The sequence below is a fragment of the Stigmatopora nigra genome, chromosome 20, assembly GCF_051989575.1.
Source record: "Stigmatopora nigra isolate UIUO_SnigA chromosome 20, RoL_Snig_1.1, whole genome shotgun sequence".
Classification (NCBI taxonomy): Eukaryota; Metazoa; Chordata; class Actinopteri; order Syngnathiformes; family Syngnathidae; genus Stigmatopora; species Stigmatopora nigra.
In genome coordinates, this window is record NC_135527.1 from 6,809,894 (window position 1) to 6,835,145 (window position 25,252).

At 40.1% G+C, this 25,252-nt stretch overlaps 1 protein-coding gene across 7 annotated transcripts in view; it reads right to left on the minus strand.

The window, feature by feature from the left end:
* Positions 1-236: 236 nt before the first annotated feature.
* The window catches only part of ppargc1a (peroxisome proliferator-activated receptor gamma, coactivator 1 alpha), a 165,876-nt gene continuing 140,860 nt past the window's right edge, over positions 237-25,252 (minus strand). For 3 of the 7 annotated variants that reach the window (XM_077742527.1, XM_077742528.1, XM_077742525.1), the window contains 10 exons: positions 16,234-16,428; positions 14,727-14,852; positions 12,574-13,127; positions 10,905-10,978; positions 6,455-7,493; positions 5,383-5,469; positions 4,554-4,674; positions 3,170-3,291; positions 2,891-3,042; positions 237-752 (listed from right to left, as the gene is read on the minus strand). In XM_077742527.1, the coding sequence (XP_077598653.1) occupies positions 649-752; positions 2,891-3,042; positions 3,170-3,291; positions 4,554-4,674; positions 5,383-5,469; positions 6,455-7,493; positions 10,905-10,978; positions 12,574-13,127; positions 14,727-14,852; positions 16,234-16,428 (2,574 nt within the window). In that variant the 3' untranslated portion in view covers positions 237-648. Of the gene's footprint in view, positions 753-2,890; positions 3,043-3,169; positions 3,292-4,553; positions 4,675-5,382; positions 5,470-6,454; positions 7,494-10,904; positions 10,979-11,166; positions 11,213-11,977; positions 13,128-14,726; positions 14,853-16,233; positions 16,429-25,252 lie in introns of all 7 variants that reach the window. The other 4 variants (XM_077742531.1, XM_077742530.1, XM_077742529.1 and 1 more) reach the window with 4 other exon arrangements.

A 25,252-nucleotide genomic window follows, 5' to 3' on the forward strand; every position in this document is an offset into this window, starting at 1 on the left:
AATTTCTTTCCCCTATATACATGAAAATAAAAAATATTCCTTTTTTAGACTCACTCGGAAATACACAACTACAATTTTCTTTAAAACGTGGACGGCGAAAGACACAAATCCCTTCAATTTTTCTTTCCGAAATGTAACACCAGATCCAGAGAGGAAGAAAAACAAGCCCCGCCCCTCCCCCAAAGCCCCGCCCACAACCCCCAAAAGCCCCACCCCCCAAAAAAACAAAACTCCTCCCACAAATCAACAGCAAAGAAAATTTGGCTTAACAAAAGCTGTGTTTTTTCACTCCCTTTCCAAAGAATTGTGGGTATTGTAGTGCCTTCCTTTTGCCCCGCCCCCTTTTTTTGTTCTGTACCTACAGCAGCAGGTTCTGAGGGTTAACTGGTTTTCCCAGAAGTCATTTCCTCAGCTCTTCAGCAGCTAAGTTCATGTAAACTTTATTTCGGATATATTTTCATAGATAAGACGTCTATGGACTTCTTCTTCTTCTTCTTTTTAAATACTCTACCGCGTTTCGTAGAGTGTAAAACATCTTATTGTCTCCTCGTCCCGGAACAAAATAAAAATTAAAAAAAGACCAGAGAGTGAGGTATCAGGAGTCCCGCTTGGAAGAAGGGGGAGGGGCTTTAAAAAGCCACAAACGGGTTACCTTCTTAGGCTACGTTGGGCCTCCTTTAGCAAGCTGTCAAAATCCAAGCAGTCATATTTGCTTTTGGTGGAGGCGGGGTCAAAGTCATCCGAGTGGGAGTCTGAAAAAGGGAAAATTATAAATGGAACTATTCAGAATTTGTAGACAGATTTGAATATTTCGACCAAAAATACGATGGATTGTTTGTGGTTTGATGAGATAGTTGTCCTGCACAAGAAGCCTAAATTCAATTGCAAAAAGTCATTTTCAGCATGGCTGTCAATTGCAAAATGCAGCAAAAAGTCAATTTCAACTTGGTTGTCAATGGCTACCCGCTAAAAAAAGTCATTTACAACATAAATGTCAATGTAATCCACTGCAAAAAGTCATTACCAACCATCCTGTCAATGGCAAACGCTGTAAAAAGTCATTTCCAACAGGGTTGTCAATGGCAATCTGCTGCAAAAGTCATTTCCAACAGGGTTGTCAATGGCTATATGTTGCAAAAAGTCCTTTTTTTTTTGGTTGTCAAATGCTACCCGCTGCAAAAAGTCACTTCCAACATTGCTATCAATGTCAATCTGCTGCAAAAAGTCAATTTCAACGTGGTTGTCATTTGCTACCCGCTGCAAAAAGTAATTCCCAACATGGTTGTCAATGGCTACCCGCTGCAAAAAGTCATTCCCAACATTGCTGTCAATAGCTACCCGCTACAAAAAGTCATTTCCAACATAGCTGTCAATTCCAATCTGCTGCAAAAAGTCATTTTACATTCTTTTCAACCTTAGTGTAAATAGAAGTATAAACCACCATGAATTTGAGCGTATAAAAGCACACCAACCAGCGACAAACACAGCACGAACCACACGGTTGGACGCCTATCATCGTCAATCGCTTTAAAGCGTTAAGCCTGAATGGGCGGGTTTTGGATAGTGTCTATTTTTACGCCTGGACTCTCTGGCATGTCCCATTTTTTTCCCGATGGAAGTGATAATACGCCGGCCCTCCTATCTTATCTCCGGCAACAGACAGCTCCTACAAATGGGGCCCCCGAAGGGACCCGGCGGCACATGCTGAGAAATGGGACTGACCGCAGCGGCGAGAAGAGATACCAGGTGAGATTTACGCTAATGCGCCGGCCGACGGCTGCGGCGTCGGTGTCACGCCGCCACCTTGAGGGATTGAAAAATAACCCCCGCTGTTCTACTTTCCACTAATGGACAGCGTCGGGTGAAAACAAGAGCCCGGGCAGAAGCAAAATGAGACAAAAATGGCTTCCAGATAGCTTATTAGTAAAAAGCTCCTCAGCTGGGGTTTGGGTTTATCGACCTCACTTTGTTCAAAAATCCAAAATGGCTTCTAAAAGTTACAACGGGGTCTCAGTTGTGGGAAATCGTACTTGAAACTTTACGGAGATTTGGTCGGGAAATTTTACAGTTCCATTTGTGAAATGTGTTTATTTATATATTGATTGATTTATTTATAGATTTATATATGTATTTATATATTTATTTATATATGTATTATATATTTATTTATATATGTATTTATATATTTATTTATATATTAATATATTTATTTATAAACATTTATTTATATATTAATATATTTATTTATAAACATTTATTTATATATTAATATATTTATTTATAAACATTTATTTATATATATATCTACTTCTATATATCTAATTATATATGACTACTTATATATGACTACTTACATATGTCTACTTACATATGTCTACTTACATGTGTACTTACATATGTCTACTTACATATGTCTACTTATATATGTCTACTTATATATGTCTACTTACATATGTCTACTTATATATGTCTACTTACATAAGTCTACTTACATACGTCTACTTATGTATGTTTACTTACATACGTCTACTTATATATGTTTACTTATATATGTCTACTTATATATCTCTACTTATATATGTTTACTTATATCTATCTACTTATATCTATCTACTTATATCTATCAAACTTATATATATCTACTTATATATTGAAATATTTATTTAACTATTTATATATTTATTCATATATGTATTTATTTATTTATTATCATATTTATTACCTATTTATTTATGTCTAAAATGTCTTCGCCCTCTTGCTAGAGTGACAATGCAATGCGGGATGAATAAATCTCAACTAATCTAATCTAATCTAACCTAATCACCCCCACCAACTCATCTTTGTTAAAATCCTCACACACAAAAGCACCTTATGGGAGTCCGACTCTTACCCAAGTCCGTGTATTGTGACTTGCAGAATTGCTTTTCTCCGCCCAAGCGCAGCTCAAAGCGCGGCTCGTTTAATTGCCGCAAGGTGTGTCCGTTGTCCAGGGCGGCCAGGGCGTCGTACGCGTAGCGGTACGTGATGAAACCGAAATTGTCCCTGTGTGGAGAAGCCAGTACGCCATTTTAGTCAAAAAAGGTGTAGTTTTTGAGAAATGTGGGTTCTACAGGACTTATTTGGCATGTTTTTGTCAGTATATGATATTTGACCAGACTGGAATTCTTACCCGTCATCCCTCAATTTCACCACGCATTCTTCAACTTGGCCAAAAACTTGAAAGCGGCGCTTCAGCTCGGTCCGAGTACAGTCCGACCTCAGTCTCCCCACGTACACCACCCGTCTCTCCTCCTGCTCATTAACAGCAAAGACAAACAAAGAGGATTAAAGCGACTCTAGACATAGTGTCCAGATTTTAGCTCACAGTTTAGCAGAAAGCCATAAGCACACATCAAAAGAGTCACATGTGGCTCCCGAGCCATAGGTTCCCTACCCCTGAGCTAACACTTTCAGCACATGTTAACCTTTTAGAGCAAAAACTAATCCTTTCATCAAAAACTAACCCTTTACAGCAAAACCTAATCCTTTCCACAATAGCAATTCTTTCCTATCACCAGAAATCTTCAAAAAATTACAAACTGGAAGGGTTTGAGTTGTTTTTGGGAGAAAATCAGGGCCCCTTTTTCAAGTTTGGGGCAGATTTTGAAGAAAATAGAAAAGAACTTGACAAAAACTGATTGGACATTTCATTCTACGGCGCCTATCAAATTCCACGGAGTGCCGAATCTCGCCCACAGCCCACCAATTGGACACCTATATTAATACACATGCTATTACATCTTTTCTTAAGGCAAAAAACCCCAAATTTCCTCCAAACTCAAAGGACAGAGAGGGTCAAAACATTATAATGACAGCGCTAACTGCAGCAGGCTGCAATTATATTTTTTGAGGACTTTAATTGCACCCACTAATCATTTTTACGCCATACCCGCCTCAGGATACGGCGTACAAGTCCTATTATTTATTTATTCCTTCATTTACTTCACTGTGGCCAGCCAACGAAGGCCTTTTGAGGGCGTTTGTGACTTATGTAAATGAGTTGTCGGAGTACCGCCGCCGTAGAACCCCGGGAGAAATCCAAATTAGCTCCAGATTTATACTTTGCACCCGTTTCTTTCATGCTTGACTTCAGTCCATGACGGACAAGTAAACGCTGATTTAGGACTTTAGTTGCTGACAACTGATAAATATCCACATTTTCTTGACGCCACCCCTGAGAAAAGCGGCCATACTTGCTCATAACTCCGCCCTCTTAAACCTTAGCACGAATGGTAATTGTTTCTCTCAGCGACGGCCCACGTTGCATCCGTGTAGGGGTGTAGTTTAAGGGGGTGGGGCGTAGGGGGTTTTCTATCGGGTGAGTGTAAACGAGTGGTGTTAAACATGCACCCCGCGGCCCAGAAGTGGCCCACTAGGGGGTCTGATCGAAAATTGTCTGGGCTGGATCTGTTGAAAAGACCAGTTTCTTCAACAGGAGGAAATTAAACTCAACAGGAGGGTATTTATCCACAACAGGAGGGAATTTACCCACAACAGCAGGGAATTGAACTCACCGTAGCCTTTTGCCGTTGCCTGTTCCTCAACTCGGCCCTTTCGAAGTCCCGCCTCTCGCAGTCCTGACGGTATTCTTCTCTTTTCAACCTCTCGTGTTGATATTCCTCGTAGCTATCGTACCTGGAAAACAACGTAGAGTTCCTAAAGATCGGAATACGAGGACATAGAGCGTACTAACTCGGCCTGATGACGTATTTGACAATTCTACTACCACAAAAACCTTAAAAGTGGAATCTTTCGTCAAGCCGGAGGGACCAGAGGAGCTGCATCTGTCAGCAAAACTTCAAAAGCTATTTCTTTCTGCCTGGAAAGTGCAGCATCACCCACCCCAGCGCTGACGAGTGACTCTATGCCTTGTCGGGTGTCATTAGGCACATGGGTGCCAAAAATCAGCTGGGAGTAGTGCACTGGTGTCACTTTACTTGAACCCCCACTGTGCCTAAATTGCCTCCATTGCACTATAACGCCATCAAATGCTAAAAAACTATTCGTACTCTTCTAAAGGTTATTTCGCATTATTTTTTATGTTTACGGAGACCAATCCTAGTCCAAATATAGCAATATTAGCTTCCTGAGATTATTCATATTTATATTAATATTTTTTTTGTTCAAAAATAAACACTTTAGGGGTTTAAAAGTCGAAAAAAACATTTTTTTTCTCCGCTTTAGCACAGGGTGATTATTTATTCAAGATGGCCGCCCCTAATGGACTCTAAACATGATTATTCTTTGTTTTGACAAGGTGGCGCTAGACTATTTTTTGGCATCTGCTTTAAGGAAGTAAAAAAGGACATTTTGTGCCCTATTTTTAATTTTTTTTTGGCTTACCTTGGCCTGCGACTGAGAGGAGATTGTGATGGTGGGCTCTTGTGGCTCCTGGAACGCAAAGCGCTAGATTCACTGCTGTGGCAACACCTGTAGGGGGCAGAAGATAGAGAGATGACTTTAAAAATGCGTGGCTTAACTCCAAAAAACATGCTACACTCTCCAAGCTTTATTATTAATGGATGGATTAATTATAGAAAGAAACATTGAATTTCAATTGTAACGAAAACACCATTGGGCGGCGGCCTAGAATTTCCAGGAAACCTGCCTGATAGACTGTAATTGAATTGCCTCGAGACTATTATTGGATAAACTGGCGAGCATCTTAGCTTGGCGCAAAAACTACGCAACAGATCTGGAGTGACTGTCAGTTCCTTGGAGTAAACTGACCTTTTCTGTAATCAGGTAAACAAACTGCATCGGAGTTTAGCGCCTAGAGACCCGAGGCTGACTAACTTAATTTCCTGGCGAGAGACTCTCCAAGAAACCCCAGTGAAATCCTCGCCATGATTATCAAAGAGAACCATGGGAAATGAAGTTCTAACACGTGCTTAGATGACAAGCTTTTCCTTTTGAAGAGGAATGAAGACGACATTCCCGCAGCTTGGATTTGGCTTTCATCTTGGCGGAATGTGAAAAGACGAGGGTTTCGGGTGGGATATAAAAAAAAACAACAGCTGCCGCTTAAAACAATAACGTCCCTATCAAACAGAGTGAAAAAAACAGGATCAGAGGCAAGTTCTCTTATTAGGAAGAGGCTGAAAACTGTTTGGAAAGATGAAAAGTGTTCAGAAAAAGCATTTTTACAGGCAGTTTTCACATCAGGATGCGTGTTTTTTTTTAGGGAAAATATAGGGATGAAAAATGGCCAATGCGTATTTCGTTTAGCTACAAAGAGAGCTGGGTAAGCGCACAAAAAGTCCTCGGGGTTGATCCCGTCTGAGACTGAGTGATCTGCGGACTAAGCCGGACCGCCTGCTGCTTCCCAAGTGCCGTTTAGCAGCGCATGGGAGGTTGGGGTGGGGGTTTATCGGGTGAGTTTTCAGGGAAATGAAGTTCGTTAAGGGGGACTTACCAGGAGGAGGGTCGTCTATCCGGCGAACTGGAGAGAGAACGCCTCCGGTAGCCTGAAGAAGAGCTCCGCGATCCAGAACGGGAACGGGATCGGTCTCCACTCCAGCGGAAAGACCCCCCAGGCGACAGACGGAGAGAAGACGGCGGCGAGACGGAGCCTCGTGAGGGGGAGCAGCTTAACGGCGGGGAACAGGAGGGAGAGCATGGGGGGCAGTCAAAGAGTAGGTCCAGAGGGGTACCCTCCCACGGGTAGAGGAAACGACTCTGGCGGCCTTCTCCTAACTCCAACTCATCGTGGAGGGACAACAGCCCTGAGTGCAAGTAGCCAGAACCTGGCAACCTTCGGGAGTCCGCCTCTTCTTCCTCAAGAGATGGAGGCGGGGCGACTTTGTTGGGTTTCTTGCCTGGTTCTTTGTCCCCTGGGCCGTAAATGGCCTGAGAGGGGTTTCCAAAGTGCTTGTTGAGTTCCGCTCGGATTTCGTGGTCGCATAGAAGCTTGCGGTTGAGGACATGGGAGTTGTCCAGTTCTGGATTAATCTGAGAGTTCTGGGAAAGGGAGTCCTGCACCGATCCCTGGACATGAGCTTCTTCTATACTCGTGGAGACGAAGGTCTGGAACTTGCCAACAGGACAAGACGAGGACAGGAACGCAACAGATGCTGGTTTCTCGCCTGTTGAAGTCATGGCACCAGTAGCCGGGTCCCCCTTTTTCGCACTTGCGGACCCCTGACAGTAGTCGTGGTCGCTGAAGCCACGCCCAGACGCCCGTTTGAGGTCGCCCCCAACACCGCGATGCTCCTCAAGTCCGTTCCCGGTCATTTGTCGAGTGTACGGTAGGACAGTGGAGGCTTTGCTTAGCTGGGCATAAAGCTCAGTCTGTTCAGGGCCCTTCCTGGTAGGGCCAGGGCCCAACTCTACCAGCCTTGCTCTTTTGCACGCCAAGGCCGAGGAGGAACATGAAGACAACTTGGTTTTGAGCGATGCTTTAAAAGGATTCTCTTGACTGGCTTTGTGTGGGGGCGTGGTTGGTGGTGTCAGACCTGGAGGAAGAGGATTGGAATGGATGTCAATCATCTAATACAAAAATTTGATAGATGGGTTAGCACAAGATATGATACAAATAAAAAAGTGCATCTGTTAACAGTACATATGAAACATAAACGGAAAAAAAGACTAAAGTATTAACATACTCATCATTAAAGTAAAAGGTATAAAGTACAAAGTAAAGTAAGTAAAGGAATGTATTAAGAAATAGTAAAATGCCATTTAAAAAAAGATAGAGGGGCTGTAAAACACCAAAAAATAAATAAGTGTGGACACAGCTACTGCCACTGGCTTCCGTGTGACGGCGCCATCTTGAGGAAACAAAAATCCTAAAGCCTAGCAGGCCAGATGTGGGCCTCGAGCCGTAGTTTGCCCATCCCTGATCTAACAACAGTCCGCAAATACCACATGACTTGTCTTGATAATAAGACCTAAGATATGCTCTTGATTAAAACATGCACTTTCACTATGATTAATCCTGATCTCTATTTTATTACAATCTTGACAGATTAATGTAACGGTTGATGTGACTTAATACCATACCGCGGTAATACACTCGTCTCATCACCTCTACTTTCTTAGTGACCTTACAACGATCCCTTTTGGTTAGTTATAGAAGAAGAAGAAAAAATACCCCGGAGAAGACACTTATTGACCAAGCAAAAATGGTGGAAAAGCTTGAAAAAGAATACCCTGATCCAGGGGGGGTATTCTCGTTATACATGGAGGATGTATAACCCAAGCGTAAGGGGGCAAATGGATTGTCATTGCTCTCAGATGGCGTGTCCCGACTGTTCATGGCCTAGCGTCTATTCCGCCAACTCCGGTCAGATTTACAACCAGACAGATGGCAGTTATATGGGAAGTCCTGAGATGAGCCCACTTTATAGCATTGTTAATGCACTCGCACAAGCAGCCGTCGCCATTACTCTCACCCGTTCTTACCCTACATATTCTTCTTCTTCCCCTCCCAGAGAGTCAGGCGCTCCCTACAATTAGGTTCAGGAGTCTTCTTCTCCTACCTTGTAATGCACATCGACATTGTTTAATATCTAAGTACTGTTTAATATCTAAGTACTGTTTAATATCTAAGTAGTGTTTAATATCCAAATACTGTTTAATATCCAAGTACTGATTAATATACAAGTACTGTTTAATATCTAAGAGAGAGAGAGTTTAATATCTAAGTACTGTTTAATATCCAAGTACTGTTTAATATCTAAGAGAGAGAGTTTAATATCTAAGTATTGTTTAATATCTAAGAACTGTTTAATATCCAAGTACTGTTTAATATCCAAGTACTGTTTAATATCTATGAGAGAAGTTTAATATCGAAGTATTCTTTAATATCCAAGTACTGTTTAATATCTATGAGAGAAGTTTAATATCTAAGTACTGTTTAATATCCAAGTACTGTTTAATATCTAAGTGAGAAGTTTAATATCCAAGTACTGTTTAATATCCAAGTACTGTTTAATATCTAAGAATGGTTTAATATCTAAGTACTGTTAAATATCTAAGTACTGTTTAATATCCAAGTCCTGTTTAATATCCAAGTCCTGTTTAATATCCAAGTACTGTTTTATATCCAAGTACTGTTTAATATCCAAGTACTGTTTTATATCCAAGTACTGTTTAATATCTAAGAGAGAAGTTTAATATCTAAGTACTGTTTAATATCTAAGTCACATCTTAGCTCCAAATTGCACCAAATGATAGCTATTAGCATCAAACGTGGATATCGGTAAGCCATCCTAACCTGGTATTTTCCCTTCACTTTTCTCATGAAGTACTATGTACAAAGTAATGTAGAAGAACTTAAACTTGGGAACGCCATCTGCCCCAAAACAATGCACACGGAGGGTCATAAACTCCGAGCCATTAGCGGGTGTGTGCAAAAATAAATCAGAATTAGATAAATATGTCTGCCTCAGTTAAACTTTTGAGTGATGGATGTGGCATAGACTCAAACACTAATGGTGTCACTGCTGGAGGGAAAGCAATACAAGGTTTTTAATCGTCATCCATCACCAAAAAACAACAACGCGGTCTTGCCGTAAGCTAAGCAATTCCTACTCTACCCTCATTGGCTGGGAAGTGGAGCTAAAACACTGCCAAGAGAGAATAAAACTTGGCATTAAACGATAGAATTAATAGAGACTTCGATCTACTCTGACCTATCTGGAAGGCATAACACTTACACCACCCACCCCGTTACCTCGTTGTAGTGATATGTTACTCTTACTCTTGTAAAAAGGACCAAGAAGCTTTCACTTTGGATTACCGGGATCTATATCCATCTGTCTCATTCAACACCAGCTAATCCCTAAATTGGAACAAGTGCGGGGGCTCAGTAACCTGGAGCTTTCCAATCCCTAATTTTTTTTTTTACGGATCCCGAAAAGTCAGTTCAGAGACTTTAAAGGGCTACACGTTAATAGTCACTAGTTGTAAAACCAGAAGAAATATTAACCAGATCAGGAGTTGAGGGTTTAGACTTCGGTTTTAGCGTCCAAGTACTCAAAAGATGGTACAAGGTACACATACAAAGTGAACTATTTCACTTGTGGGTAAATGAATAGCTAAAAGGGGGCCATGACGACGTATGAGGTAAAAGGACACTGGGGTTAACCTTGGCGTAGCTGTAAAACCTAGCGATGCTAAAGGCTAGCATGGTACATTATACCATACATGTCAACCCCTGCCGATAACTGCCTTTATAAATGATTATGATTCCGTTTCTTGTTTCTTCATGCTTGCTTCCCACGATATTTACTTTATGTACTGTATTTTCACGACTATAAGGCGCACTTAAAAGTCTTACATTTTCTCCAAAATAGACAGTGCGCCTTATAATCTAGTGCGCCTTATATATGGACCAAAACTGAAAACCAAAAACGAAAAACCACCACTATCACAGACAACACAAACACCTGAACTGAAACAATACTGTTAAATATGCAGATCAGCCATCATAGTTTACAAAATCTTCCATCATATAGCTCCTCCCCCACTGCAAGATTTTATACAAAAAAATCCAAAACATCAACAATGGCTGGCTCTAGAGGTGACTGTGTAGTGAGTACTTCATACCTGGAAGTCAATAGCAATTTACCGTATTTTCACGACTATAAGGTGCACTTAAAAGTCTTACATTTTCTCCAAAATAGACAGTGTGCCTTATAATACAGTGCACCTTATAATACAGTGTGCCTTATATAAATATTGGCGATTTTAAAAAAGCAATAATAATTTTCCCCATACAAAAGTCGGTGTACGGCGTACATGATTTGAAATGGTTAAAAAAACGTAGAAAATACGTATAAAACGTACAAGTTGACAAGTATGGAATACATAAGGCTTTGGCTAGGGAAGGGGTCTTGAATATTGGAATGAAGGACACTCACCTGGGGTTCCAGAAATCTCCACACTCAATGTGCAATCAATGGTTTTGTTCTCAAACGGTGATCCCTTGAGGTCACTGGAAGACAAAAAAAGATAAAGGTTTTGACGGTTTCTGGCGATTTTTTGGGGAAAAAATGAACTAAGACGTTGAAATGAACCACAAAAAATGCCTCCGATTTTGACTTTTGGTTGTCTCAATTGTCCTTGTTTGTCTATTTGTTTTTAAGGATAGGTGAAAACTAGTGTAAAGTTTTATACACTTACTTTGGAGACTCTGGGGTCAAAGGAAGTGGCAAGGTGGTTGGTTTGGCTGCAGAACACAGAGGAGCATGGGTAATTATTGATCTAGTTAGAACACTGTTAGCCGAAGAGAACAGGTCCGCATTCTGCAACAATTAATATCAAATTGGCTCAATAGATGCACTAAGATAAAAAACACCATCCCTGGTTAGATCCTTATATATTTTTGGGAGAATTTAGATTTCTTTAGAGGGACCCCATTTTATCAATTTACTCTAATAGGATCGGATGTTCACTGTGAGGCAGGATGGAGGTAATGGCGGGTGGGTTGTGGGTTGCGGGTTTGTTTCCCGCAATGGAATAACCACACACAGACGATGCTAACAGACAAGAACACAAATGACGGTGGGTGAATCCCTTCCACGGATAAGTCATCATCACATGCACCAATAGCAGAGGAAAAGGTAGAAAGGAGAGTCAAAGAAGCTTGTGCAGTTGCCCGAGGCTTTTTAGCCGACATATTGGTGGCTTTAAAGGGGGCGGGGCGAAAGAACGGCGCCCAGACTCGGCAAAATAACTCAGCACACTCAGCTCAACCAACTGTCTGTATACAAAGACGGACATAACAACAAGACAAAAGGCCCGCCCCTTTTCCCCCAGCCCCGGCGTTTTTTTTGGTTTCACTCAATCGAGAAAGGGGGAGGAGTTAGCTTCGAATTAGATAGAGCAGTTAGTCGTGACGTCAAACCGGGGGGGAGTGGTTAAAGCAAGAGAGGGATAAGAAGGAGTAGAGATAAGGCCCAGTGGGCGAAGGGGGGGATGCAGTCATGATTACCTAACAACAGCTGGTCGTCTGGGTGCTCGCTGAGTGCCTGCCCGTACCCGTACGTGAAGCGGGCAGGGGTGGGGTCTGCATTGCTAGTATCTGGGAAGAGTGGGCTGGGCGGACCCTGTGAGGGCGCCATGCCGGGGCTGCCCGTGACATGGTTATCATCATAGACACCATTATCATCATCAGCAGGATTATTAATGAACCTATCACCATGGTTATGGTTAAGATCCGCCCCATAGACCCCCCATTCCGGCTCTAGTCCAAAACCAGAGTCAGTTAGATCCGAGGGGGTGACTCGGCTGGGTTTTGGCGCTTTGAAATGGCGCCCTTTCTGGGATGGTTGTAATTGACCGTGAGTGGCGGTTAAGGGGTTGAGAAGGTGGTCTCGGTAGCGGGCGGGTCTCTGTTTGGTTGTGAGTAGGCGGCTCAGTAAGGGGTGCCCTGGTTTTGAGTCCCTTTTCTTAATGGTCACCATGATATGGCGACGTGGAGCGCGAGTGGGCCGGCCACTCTTATTTGGAGTGGCGTTTAGAGCCTCTCGGCAATGCTCACAGCTGTGACTCGCCTCTCGGGGAGGGAGGGAATAAGAATGCATATACCTAATGAACCTAGCGGCAGCCAGGTGGTTCGTATCACCTGGCGGTTTTCCTTCTCCGCTGGTTTTAGGGTGTACGTGGCCGCAGTTGTTGTGGCTTCTGTGGCCGACAGAGACAGAAGCCGCATCCGAGTCCTCAACCCCGTCATCCTGAGCGCAATGCTGCCACTTCCCAGCCCTACTATAATCGTCTGCAGCCCGGCTCTCACCTCGCTGGTGATGCTGCTGTGGCGGCGTTGGCGTTGGCGGCGTTGGCGTTGGAACTGACGACTTCTTCTTAGAGGTGGTCGACGAACAAGAGGAGGATAGTGAGGAGAAGGAGGAGGTGGACGACGAGGATGGTGAAGAAGAGGACGAGGAGGCGTTGAGGACCAAGCAGCTCTTGTCCCGGACACTGGGGGTGCTGTTCCAGCTACTCTTGACGTCGTTAGCTTTGGTGTGGAGCAGGATGTCATCAGTGGCTGTTAAGTACTTGAGCAACTCTGTGCAAGGCCGTCTTAGAGGGCGGAGCTGTTGGGTGGATACCCCTCTTGATTTGCCGTTCCAGGGGCTCTCCGTCTGTTTAAAAGAGGGGTATAAAGAGTTCAGGGTAAATGTTGAGGGTTTGAGTTAAAGAAAGCATTAAATTACTTCGGGAGTGAGGTCTATAAAATAAACAGGAGTACCGTATTTTTACGACTATAAGGCACACTTAAAAGTCTTGAATTTTCTCCAAAATAGACAGGGAGCCTTATAATCCAGTGCGCCTTATATATGGACCAAAACAGAAAACTAAAAACCACCACTGTCGGATATTAAAAAAACACAAAGGCCTGAACTGAAACAATACTGTTAAATATGCAGATGCCATCTTAGTTTACAACATCTTCCATCATAAAGCTCCTCCCCCACTGCAAGATTTTATACAAAAAACTCCAAAACATCAACAATGGCTGGCTCTAGAGGTGACTGTGTAGTGAGTGAGTACTTCATACCTGGAAGTCAATAGCAATTACCATATTTTCACCACTATAAGACGCACTTAAAAGTCCAAAATTTTCTCCAAAAGAGACAGTGCACCTTATAAAACAGTGCACCTTATAATACAGTGCGCCTTATAGTCGTGAAAATACGGTAATACACTGATGGGGCTCCAAATATCCAGCGTCAAAACGAGTTCACTGCAAAGTACGGCCAAACAAATATGACGCCATTTAATTTGCTTTCCCTTTGAAATGATCAGACGCGGACTCGCGGCGAGCCATGTTTGCACAGATTCCGTTTCCGCGTTGTGCCTTTCAGCGGCGCCTTTTGTGTAAGGCGGCGAAGGAGGATTTCCCCAAGGACGTAGCGTACAAACAGATCGCTCGGAGTGCCTTGCAATTAAGCTGATGACTTCACACCCACTGTTGCGTCCTAGTCACTTGGGTAGCTGCCATGTTTGAGCTACCCGGATTGTTCCTTTCAACCTACTTACTATGTACCGTATTTTCACCACTATAAGGCGCACCACATTATAAGGCACACCCTCAATGAATGACATTTTTCCATATATAAGGCGCACTGTATTATAAGGCGCCCTGTCTATTTTGGAGAATATTTAAGACTTTTAAGTGCGCCTTATAGTTGTGAAAATATGGTAATTGCTATTGACTTCCAGGTGTGAAGCACTGACTACTCTACAGTCACCTCTAGAGCCAGCCATTGTTGATGTTTTACATTTTTTTGCATATAATCTTGCAGTGGGGGAGGAGCTATATGATGGAAGATTTTGTAAACTAAGATGGCATCTGCATATTTAACAGTATTGTTTCAGTTCGGGCGTTTTTATTTTTTTAATATCCGACAGTGGTGGTTTTTCATTTTCAGTTTTTTCCATATATAAGGTGCACTGGATTATAAGGCGCACTGTCTATTTTGGAGAAAATTTAAGACTCTTAAGTGCGCCTTATAGTCGTGAAAATACGGTATGTACTTTCTGGTGGGGCCACGTATCAAGGCAGATAATTGGCAGAGCTAACGAGAGAACAGCACCCCTGAAATCCCAACAGCGATCTGGCCCATTTTAAAGACCCCCTTCTTGTACCCCTGGGAAAACCGAAGCTAAAAGACAAGCGCCAAAACAAGCAAATTGGCTAACACGGAAGATTAACTAAGAAAAAAATGGATGTGGGGTACCTTGACGCCGGCAGGTGGTGATCGGATTCGGTGGTTGCTACTGGCGGCATGGTTCTGCGCCTTGCCACCTGTGTATTGATTATATCCGAGCTGGGAATTGGCGGGCGCCAGAAGGAGCTTCTTCAACTGGACCGAAGCATTGCGGCGAGGAGAAAGAAAAATGGTTGAAAGTTAGCACGGATTATGCAAATGGACATTTTTTTTTCAATTGCTACTGATTTGTCACCCCGTTTGAGCAGATGGGGGTGGCAAAAATAAGCCTGGGACAGGTTTGTATTCTCCAAGGGGAGCGAACAAACACACTGTAAAGCTGATTAGGAGAGTTAAATGAAGTATAAGTGAACATTTTAGCTTGAAAAGCCAGGAGAATTGCTCAGTGTGTAAAAATAAACCTACAATGTTAAACAGGGGCTTTTTGGCTGCCAAAAAATGAGAACTTTGGCACCAGGAGTGTTGGTGTGGGGGTGCAAGGCGGATTAACCCAAACCGAGGGGGAATACGGAGAAATAAATTTGGCTTTTATTGCGTACCAACTGTATTTGAATATATTAGGACTTAAAAAAACGACAAATAGGAGTCCCCAATATGTCATGTTATGACCAAAATTATAGTACATAGTATGTTTGACTATTCTGAATAGAAATAATCATTCAGGGATGTTCAGGGGTTTTGTTATGCCCTGAATCAATGATCTTAATTTGGGTACTTTATTTACAAGTTTTGGTAGTATTAGAATAGGGTCTAGTCGGGTTCTGGTTGGTGTTTTTACTCAGAAATAGTGTCTATTGTGTGGAGAGATGTGTTTTTGAATATTTTGTGTAAAAATAATGATCCAGGATGGTTCTGGGGCTATTTTCCATCATAAATAGTGTCAAAAACATGCATATTTGCCATAAAAATTGTGATTGAGATTTAAAACCAGGTTCAGTCGGGTTCTGGTTGGTGCATTAACCCGGGACTAGTGTCAAAAATTATGGTGTATGTATTTTTCACTATTCTGTGTAAAAATAATGATCCAAGATGGTTCTGGTGCTATTTCCGACCATAAATAGTGTCAAAAACATGCATATTTGCGATAAAAAACTAGTAGTTGTATATATACCAGGCCCAGTCGGGTTCTGGTTGGTGCATATACCCGGGACTGGTGTCCAAAATTTTGTGAATGTATATGTACATGTATTTTTCAGTATTCTGTATAAAAATAATGATCCAGGATAGTTCTAGGGCTATTTCCTAGCATAAATAGTGTCAAAAACATGCATATTTGCACAAAAAACAATAGTAGTTGGATTTGAACCAGGCCCATTTGGGTTCTGGTTGGTGTATTTACCCGGGACTGGTGTCAAAAATTATGGTATATGTATTTTACACTATTCTGTATAAAAATAATGATCCAGGGATGTTCGAAAGTTTTGTTATACCCTAATCATTATCAGGGTTCGAACTGGGTGTCAATCGTCAGAGCGATCCCGGTTTACCATTGAGATAGAATGGAGAGAGACTTTACCAGGGAAGGTTCCTCGGGCTCGGGGGTACGAGGGGAGCCCGAGGGGGAGGAGGGGCAGCTCTGGTCACTGGCATTGGTCACGTCCCCATCTGCCAGAGCCTCAAACGAAGGCAAACCGTCCTCATCCACCGGGATGCTATCCAGGGTCTCTGTAAGCACTGCCAGCAAGTTGGCCTCATTTTCTTCATCTATCTTCTTAGCAGGCAGGAAAAGAAATAATAAAATGGGGTAGAGGGGTAGAGGGGTAGAGGAGGGGGGGTAAAAAAAAACACAAGACAGACACATACACACACAGAGAGACAGGGAAAATAGGACATTTTAGTCTGGAAGTTGGAAATCTTTTCCTGGTGGGTGGTTGCATGCAGTTATTGTTAATACACGGCACCCCCCGCGCCCCGCCTCACCCCATTTCTCTCAAGGAGTTGGCACTATTCTGGCAAAGAAATATTTCCCAGTCAAGCTTGTCAGTCATATTTTAAAGACGCAGCTTTGCTGGACCAAAAATAACATCTGCTTCTAGAAAGTCCTTAACGAGGATTCAAAGTAGTAAGTTTTGACGGATAGGTATGATTTGTTAGTTCTTTAAAAGCTTCAGACTACTGAGGGACTATGTGGTAACTTCAGTTTTAGGCTGGGGAAGGTCCAAACCTTGTGGAGTTGCATGTGAGTGGCTCCAGTTTGTTAACTAGGTCTACAATGTCTTGTGTCTGTTTTTGCTACTACAACCAGGACATTTGCTGAATATGGGATGAAATAAAGTTCTACCCTAACCTATCTCACGCCACCTCAGAGAAAGGGTGACTGGATGTTTGGTCGCCGGTCTTTTGGTCCCTTTTGGTCGCCGGTCAAATGGTGACAACTGTTGAAACCAGCTCTCAAAATTATATTCCGGGGGAGTTTAATATTTAAGAGAGTAGTTTAATATCTAAGTACTGTTTGATATCTAAGTACGATTTAATAACTAAGTACTGTTTAATATCTAAGTACTGTTTAATATCTAAGTACTGTTTAATATCTAGGTACTGTTTAATATCTAAGAGAGAAGTTTAATATCTCAGTACTGTTTAATATATAAGTATTGTTTAATATCTAAGAGAGAAGTTTAATATCTAAGTACTGTTTAATATCTAAGTACTGTTGAAACCAGCTCTCAAAAGTATATTCATGAGAGTTTAATATCTAAATATCTACTGTTTTCAACACTACTTAAATATTAAACAGTACTTAGATATTAAACAGTGCTTAGATATTAAACAGTACTTAGATATTAAACACTGCTTAGATATTAAACAGTACTTAGATATTAAACAGTACTTAGATATTAAACTCTACTTAGATATTAAACAGTACTTGGATATTATACAGTACTTAGATATTAAACTCCACTTAGATATTAAATAGTACTTAGATATTAAATAGTACTTAGACATTAAACTCTACTTAGATATTAAACAGTACTTAGATATTAAACTCTCTCTCATGAATCTAATTTTGAGAGCTGGTTTCACCAGTAAACTCTCTGTCACCATTTGATCGGCGACCAAAAGGGACCAAAGGACCGGCGACCAAACATCCAAGCACCCAGAGAAAGACACCCGACAAACATCCAATCCATTCGAACGGGAATGAATCTACACCGATCGTACGCCACATGACTGGAAGTCTCTCAGCACATAAAATTATTGTCTGGAGTTTCTCCAGAAGCTGAAAAGTATGATTATGCTCCCCCCTTTGACAAACCGTCAACCGTCCGCCACTAGTTATTTTCATGTCCTCCCACCTCCGCTTCAATTTTCATTTCTAGATGACACGGATGCGTCGGATGTTCAGTTAGCTCGCTAACAGTGAGGAAAATGTTAATGTGATGTTCAGTGAGTCGATGGTCTCCCTAACAACATGAGTACTCTGTCATTATTAGAAAATGATGAAGGGGACATATTTCATCGAGATAACGCCATGTAGACGGGGGCCATGCCACACAGGCGAGTAAAACGCCTGGCAGGAAATTGCTCTGTATGAGGTGTCATGCTGTTTAATTACTTGTAAGGAGCTTTAAATCCAACGCGATGGAACGTAGGACAACCCTTTTTTTATACACTCTCTGGATTCAGAAACGTGACTCTTTCAACCTCAAGCCAAGAATCGTGAGGCAGATTAAGGGTGTTTTTTTCGCACCTGTTCGGGTTTCATAACAAAAGGAATATGTAAATGGGACTTGAGGATCAGATTTGGGGCTAGATGTGTTAAGGTAATTTTGTTTTCAGGGGATTCTCTGGCTTTGAAACGGAAGGATTTTCTCCACTAAAATTTGGATTTATAGCAATATAGCATATAATATTTAGATTTTTTTTTAAATATGTTAAAAGGATTGGATTAAAATCCCTGAATATTCAGTTTTTTATGGATCTAAAACTGTTTATTTTAGCTTTTTTTATATAAATTGATTAAAAGAATTGGATTAAAAGCCCTGAATATTCAGTTTTTATAGATTTAAAACAATGTTTTTTTTAGCTTTTTTTGAAATATATTTTTAGATTTTACTAAAAGAATTTATTAGATATAATATTTAGATATTTTTTAATAAATGGATTAAAAGAACTGGATTAAAAGCCCTGAATATTCAGTTTTTTATAGATCTAAAACAATGTTTATTTTAGCTTTTTTTAAATATATTTTTTGATTTTACTAAATGAATTTATTAGATATAATACTTAGATATTTTTTAATAAATGGATTAAAAGAACTGGATTAAAAGCCCTGAATATTCATTTTTTTTCTAGATCTAAACCAATATTTATTTTAGCTTTTTTTAAATATATTTTTAGATTTTACAGAATATTTTTTAAACGAAAAACACATAAAAAATCATTTAAAAAATTACAATTATTGATTTAAAAAGGGAAAAAAATCAGGAAACTTAATCCACATCTATACTCTTCATTTTAATCTGATCCTAAAACAGAAAATCAGCACTCATAATTCACTTTCCCTGACCCCACAAAATGACACTCCGTGCCAAATTTAGCCCTCGGGCCACCACTTTGACACATGGTATGTAACTTGTTCCGAGCCTTAACTCATTGACATTGGTTACAAAACCTTCAACCAATCAACATGTATTGACATAACGCCATTCCTCCAAGGTAGCATATTTGCTAACCTGCTTTAACTCCACTTATATTGATTACCAGTGAACTGCAGTAACAAAAAGGAATACAAATAAATAAATAAATAACTAAATAACTAAACAGACGTCTTGGTGGAAGCACTTAATGGACCTCACTGAATTAAAGAGATCTTAACAATCCCAGGCTAATTGTAGGGATCACAATATATTAACCCCACTACAATTCTAAAGGGTGCCATTTTGTGCCTGTTTTATACCAAAATGCTTCAATTAGCTATAAAACATTCGGGCAAGTGTTCAGTACAGCTTCTCGTCAGCCCCCCAAATCCCCCCCCCCCCCCCCCCCACCACCACACTTGGTTGCACCGTATCGGCGAATAGAAAAGAAGCTTGGTCATTATTCGTTCAGTTTCTTTTGTTATCTAGGAGATTGTCCTAGCCATTAAGTATTTTATTGAGTTCCAGACTAAGGTATTGTGTTCTAGGAGATACTATTCAACGGCCGATAACGAAAAAAAAGGTGGAAAAGGTGAAAAGAATCGTTTTAAACAAACATTTGCTTCGAAATTCCAGTCTAAATTAAATCTGATAATTGCTTCTTCTGCCTGTGACACAAAAAAAATCCCAAACGTATCTCTGCCGGCTATAAAATACATCATTTTCTGAGTTCCAAAGAAAGCAAAAGATGAAGTTCCATCTGAAAATGTGAGTAGAAAAAACATTGTGCGATTAAGTGGGTCATCAGCAGTTAAAGTTTCATTTATCTTGCTTTTGCGGCGTGACAGTTTAATTGCGTGGCTTCATCTAAATCTTCCCCGGATGGTCGTGTTTCATCCCATTTCAGACAAATCGTGTCAGCTTTCAACGGTTTGATAAGCTAAACCAATCGCGTCACTACGCCGAAATTTCGGGAGGTGAGTTGTGGCCGCCAAAGACCGAAAAACCCGGACAACTATAAGGTAAGAGGCCCACAGAATTCCAAACCATAAAACTAAATCTTTAACCTCCACCAGCAATGATAAGCTCAAATATTATATAGTTTAATATCTAAGTAGTGTTTAATATCTAAGTATACTGTTTAATATCTATGTACTGATTAATATCTAAGTACTGTTTAATATCTAAGTACTGTTTAATATTCATGTATGTTTAATATCGAAGAGAGAAATTTAATATCTAAGAACGAAGAATAATATCCAAGTACTGTTTCATATCCAAGTACTGTTTAATATCTAATTAGTGTTTAATATCTAAGTAGTGTTTAATATCTATGTACTGTTTAATATCGAAGTAGTGATTAATATCAAAGTAGTGTTTAATATCCAAGTAGTGTTTAATATCTAAGTAGTGTTTAATATCTAAGTACTGTTTAACATCCAAGTACTGTTTAATATTTAAGTACTGTTTAATATCTAAGTATTGTTGAATATGTAAGTATTGTTGAATATCTAAGTACTGTTTAATATCTAAGTACTGTTTAATATCTAAGTACTGTTTAATATCTAAGTACTGTTTAATATCTAAGTACTGTTTAATATCCAAGTACTGTTTAATATCTAAGTACTGTTTAATATCCAAGTACTGTTGAATATCCAAGTACAGTTGAATATCCAAGTACAGTTGAATATCCAAGTACAGTTTAATATCTAAGTACTGTTTAATATATAAGTACTCTTAAATATCTAAGTGCCATTTAGTATCTAATTACTGTTTAATATCTAAGTACCGTTTAATATCTAAGTACTGTCAAATATCTAAGTACTGTTAAACATCTAAGTACCGTTTAATATCTAAGTACCGTTTAATATCTAAGTGCTGTTTAATATCTAATTACTGTTGAAAACAGTAGATATTTAGATATTAAACTCTCTCTCATGAATATAATTTTGAGAGCTGACTTCAACAGTAAACTCTCTGTCACCATTTGACCGGCGACTAAAAGACCGGCGACCAAACATCCGAGCACCCATCCAACTGTCTCCTATTATCGTCCCCAAGTTACTCCCAATGCAATCATTTTCTGTGGCGGCGGTGCTACCGTGACTTTGCAATAATCCATTAGTCCTGCTCGGAATTCAGCACCGGGAGTCTCCTTGTTAAAGCGCCCAAGCTACGCCAGCCAATTGACATCAGGCGGCATGACGGGAGCACGCCGGCTATTTATATGGCGGATGTCTGGCGAGTCATACGTCGGAAAGGAAATGGTTTGACCCGTCGGCGAAGATGTGCGGGTATGTGTGGGAAGACGCATCTCCCGGGATGCATTCGACACTCTTAGAACAATATCAGATGAACCAATGAGGCTCGAGGGAGAAAGCAAGGAAATGTGCATATTAATACGCTGGATGGGAATAAAGAATCCTACTTTTTAGGTGTATTTGCATCAGTTGTACTTTAAGTCGGGTATTTGGAGCAAAATATTTCCTTAAACTACTTAAATCAGAGGGTATCGAACCTAGTTTTGGTGGTGGTCTACGTTTATGGCAGCTAGGGGGCGGGCTGGGTTATTTTTGTCCATAAAAACGTACCTTAATGGTACTGAAAATTAGCATACCCAATTGGAGTACTTGTATAGTATGAATGAGCTACAAAGTCCCTAGTGGGCCAATCCTAGTCCACGGGTCTGAAGTTTGGAACCGCCAATTTAACTAAATAGTCCAATAGGTGGTTCTGGGGCCAAATTTGGCCCGCTGAATCATTTTGTGTGGCCCGGGAAAGTAAATCATGAGTGCTGACTTTCTGTTTTAGGATTAAATTAAAATTAAGAGTATAGATGTATATTAAATGTCCTGATTTTTCCCCTTTTAAATCAATAATTGTAATTTTTTAATCATTTTTTCTGTGTTTTTAGTTCAAAAATAATTTAGTAAAATCTAAAAATATTTTATATATATATGTTCCATTAAAACTTTTCTATTCAAGTAAAATAAGTCCTGATTTTTGCCCTTTTAAATCAATAATTGTCATTTTTTAATCATTTTTTCTGTGTTTTTAGTTCAAAAATCATTTAATAAATTCTAAAAATATATTACATATATATGTTCCATTAAAACTTTTCTATTCAAGTAAAATAAGTCCTAATTTTTGCCCATTTAAATCAATAATTGTATTTTTTTAAATCATTTTTTCTTTGTTTTTAGTTCAAAAATCATTTAATAAATTCTCAAAATATATTACATATAAATGTTCCATTAAAACTTTTCTATTCAAGTAAAATAAGTCCTGATTTTTGCCCATTTAAATCAATAATTGTAATTTTTTTAATCATTTTTTCTTTGTTTTTAGTTCAAAAATCATTTAATAAAATCTCAAAATATATTACATATAAATGTTCCATTAAAACTTTTCTATTCAAGTAAAATAAGTCCTGATTTTTGCCCATTCAAATCAATAATTGTAATTTTTTTATCATTTTTTCTGTTTTTAGTTGAAAAATAATTTTGTAAAATCTAAAAATATATTTAAAAAAAAGCTAAAATAAACATTGTTTTAGATCTATTAAAAACAAAATATTCAAGACTTTTAATCCAGTTCTTTTAATCCATTTATAAAAAAAAATCTAAATATTATATCAAAAAATAGTCCAGCCCACGTAAAATCAAGTTCACAAAAAAACATCCCTACTCTGTCACCTTTGGAATACTCCATTTACTTCTAAATTCCATCAAAACTTTTCTATCCAAGTACAACAGTTCAATTTGCAATTCCACATTCTGCCATGCGTCCATTTTGCTAATAACGAACTATGAATACAAACGCTGTTTAACAAAAACTTTTATTTTAGAGGAGAACACCACCTTCACGCTTCTCCACCTGCCCACTCCTTATGTATATGCGTTTTTCTTTTGTGTGTATGTACGTCTATGACCTTCCGGGCCTTCCCGAGCCCATCGATAGTGTTTTGTCGGCGTTACGGCGTCCTTGGAAGGACGCCAAATGTGCTGTATCAAACAAATTGTGCACATCGTTGTCACAATCGGCGTAGTGGCGACTCGGCGGGCAATATCGCAGATGTATGGTAATTGAAATGGCAGAATCTTTTTGGGGGGAAAATGCAGTCAATTTGATGCGGCGGTGGCGGCGGCGAAAGAAGGTCACCTTATTCAATTTACGCTGAATGGCGGCGTGACAGGGAAACACCTGAGAGCACACGATCTTATCAAGGCCTCACAGGCGCCGCCGCCGCCACTTACCCACTAGCTAAAAGCTATTTGCTGATTACCAAATAAACGCATTATCTTTTACCTTGACTTCTGTGTGTGGGTGTGTATGTGTGTGTGTTAGCGCCTGGAAGCAGGTAGAGGCGGAGTCTCTTATCCTGGTGGTGACTTTGTAAGTTAGACTCCGCCTCCCCTGTAGGCCCCCCAACGATTGTCGGGTACTTTCATGTGCCATATGGGCTTTGACAAAAGAGGGAGGACTTCACAAGGCTTTCGCTTTCTCTTTACAAGTATGGAGAACAAAGCTGGTACAAGGTTCATCTTTGTCTGACATCAATGGGGGACATATGGAAGTCAATATTTAGTGGGGGGGTCTTTGATGGGAGTTTTTTGACACCAAACGCAATGTTTTTATGGGTTTTGTGTGGTTAGATTGCGAAGAAATCTGATTTTTCAGTCTTATTTGTTACCAGAATTGACTCAGCATTCAGTGGGGGGTCTTTGATGGGACTCTTTGACACCAAACGCAACGTTTTTTAGGGTTTTTGTGTGGTTAGATTGCGAAAAAATCTGATTCTTCAGTCTTAATTTGTTACCAGAATCGACTCAGCATTCAGTGGGGGTCTTTGATGGGAGTTTTTTGACACCAAAAGGAACGTTTTTAGGGTTTTTGTGTGGTTAGATTGCGAAAAAATCTGATTTTTCAGTCTTAATTTGTTACCAAAATCGACTCAGCATTCAGTGGGGGTCTTTGATGGGACTCTTTGACACCAAACACAACTTTTTTAGGGTTTTTGTGTGGTTAGATTGCGGAAAAATTAGATTTTTCAGTTTTAATTTCTTAAGTTTCCCTTATATGAAAGTCAATATTCAGTGGGGGGTCTTTGATGGGACTTTTTGATACCAAAAGCAACGTTTTTAGGGGTTTTGTGTGGTTAGATTGTGAAAAAAATAGATTTTTTAGTCTTAATTTCCCAAGTTTCCCTCATATGGAAGTCAGCATTCAGTGGGGGGTCTTTGAGGGTCTTTGATGGGACTCTTTGACACCAAATTCAGGCTTTTTAGGGTTTTTGTGTGGTTAGATTGCAAAACAAATCGATTTTTCAGTCTGAATTTCCCAAGTTTTCCTCATATGGAAGTCAATATTCAGTGGGGTGTCTTTGATGGGACTCTTTGACACCAAAGTCAACCTTTTTAGGGTTTTTGTGTGGTTAGATTGTGAAAAATCAGATTTTTCAGTCTTAATTTGTAACCAGAATCGACTCAGAATTCAGAAGGGGTCTTTGATGGGACTCTTTGACACCAAACTCAACCTTTTAGGGTTTTTATGTGGTTTTAATGCTGGACAGCTGTTATCATCCCTAAATGTGGTAGGAGGAATCTTGGTAAGATTAGAAAAGAATTCCGCTTCTTAAATAATACAAGGCACGTTATTACATGGCATTATGGCAACATGTTGCAATGTATGTGTGTTGGGGGTGTATTGGCGGGGTGTGGGTCTGGGGGAGGGTTGGATTATTGGCTTAGTGTTTTGGCCAGGTTAACGTGAAACGGCTCCGAAAGGCTCTTAGCCGAGATTACCCCCAACAGGCTAAAAATAGCCGATACACGCTGGCTATAAAAGACCGCTATCTGGTACGTTCCTCGTTTCAATTGCCGTATTTTCACGACTATAAGGCGCACTTAAAGTCTTAAATTTTCTACAAAATAGACAGTGCGCCTTATAATCCAG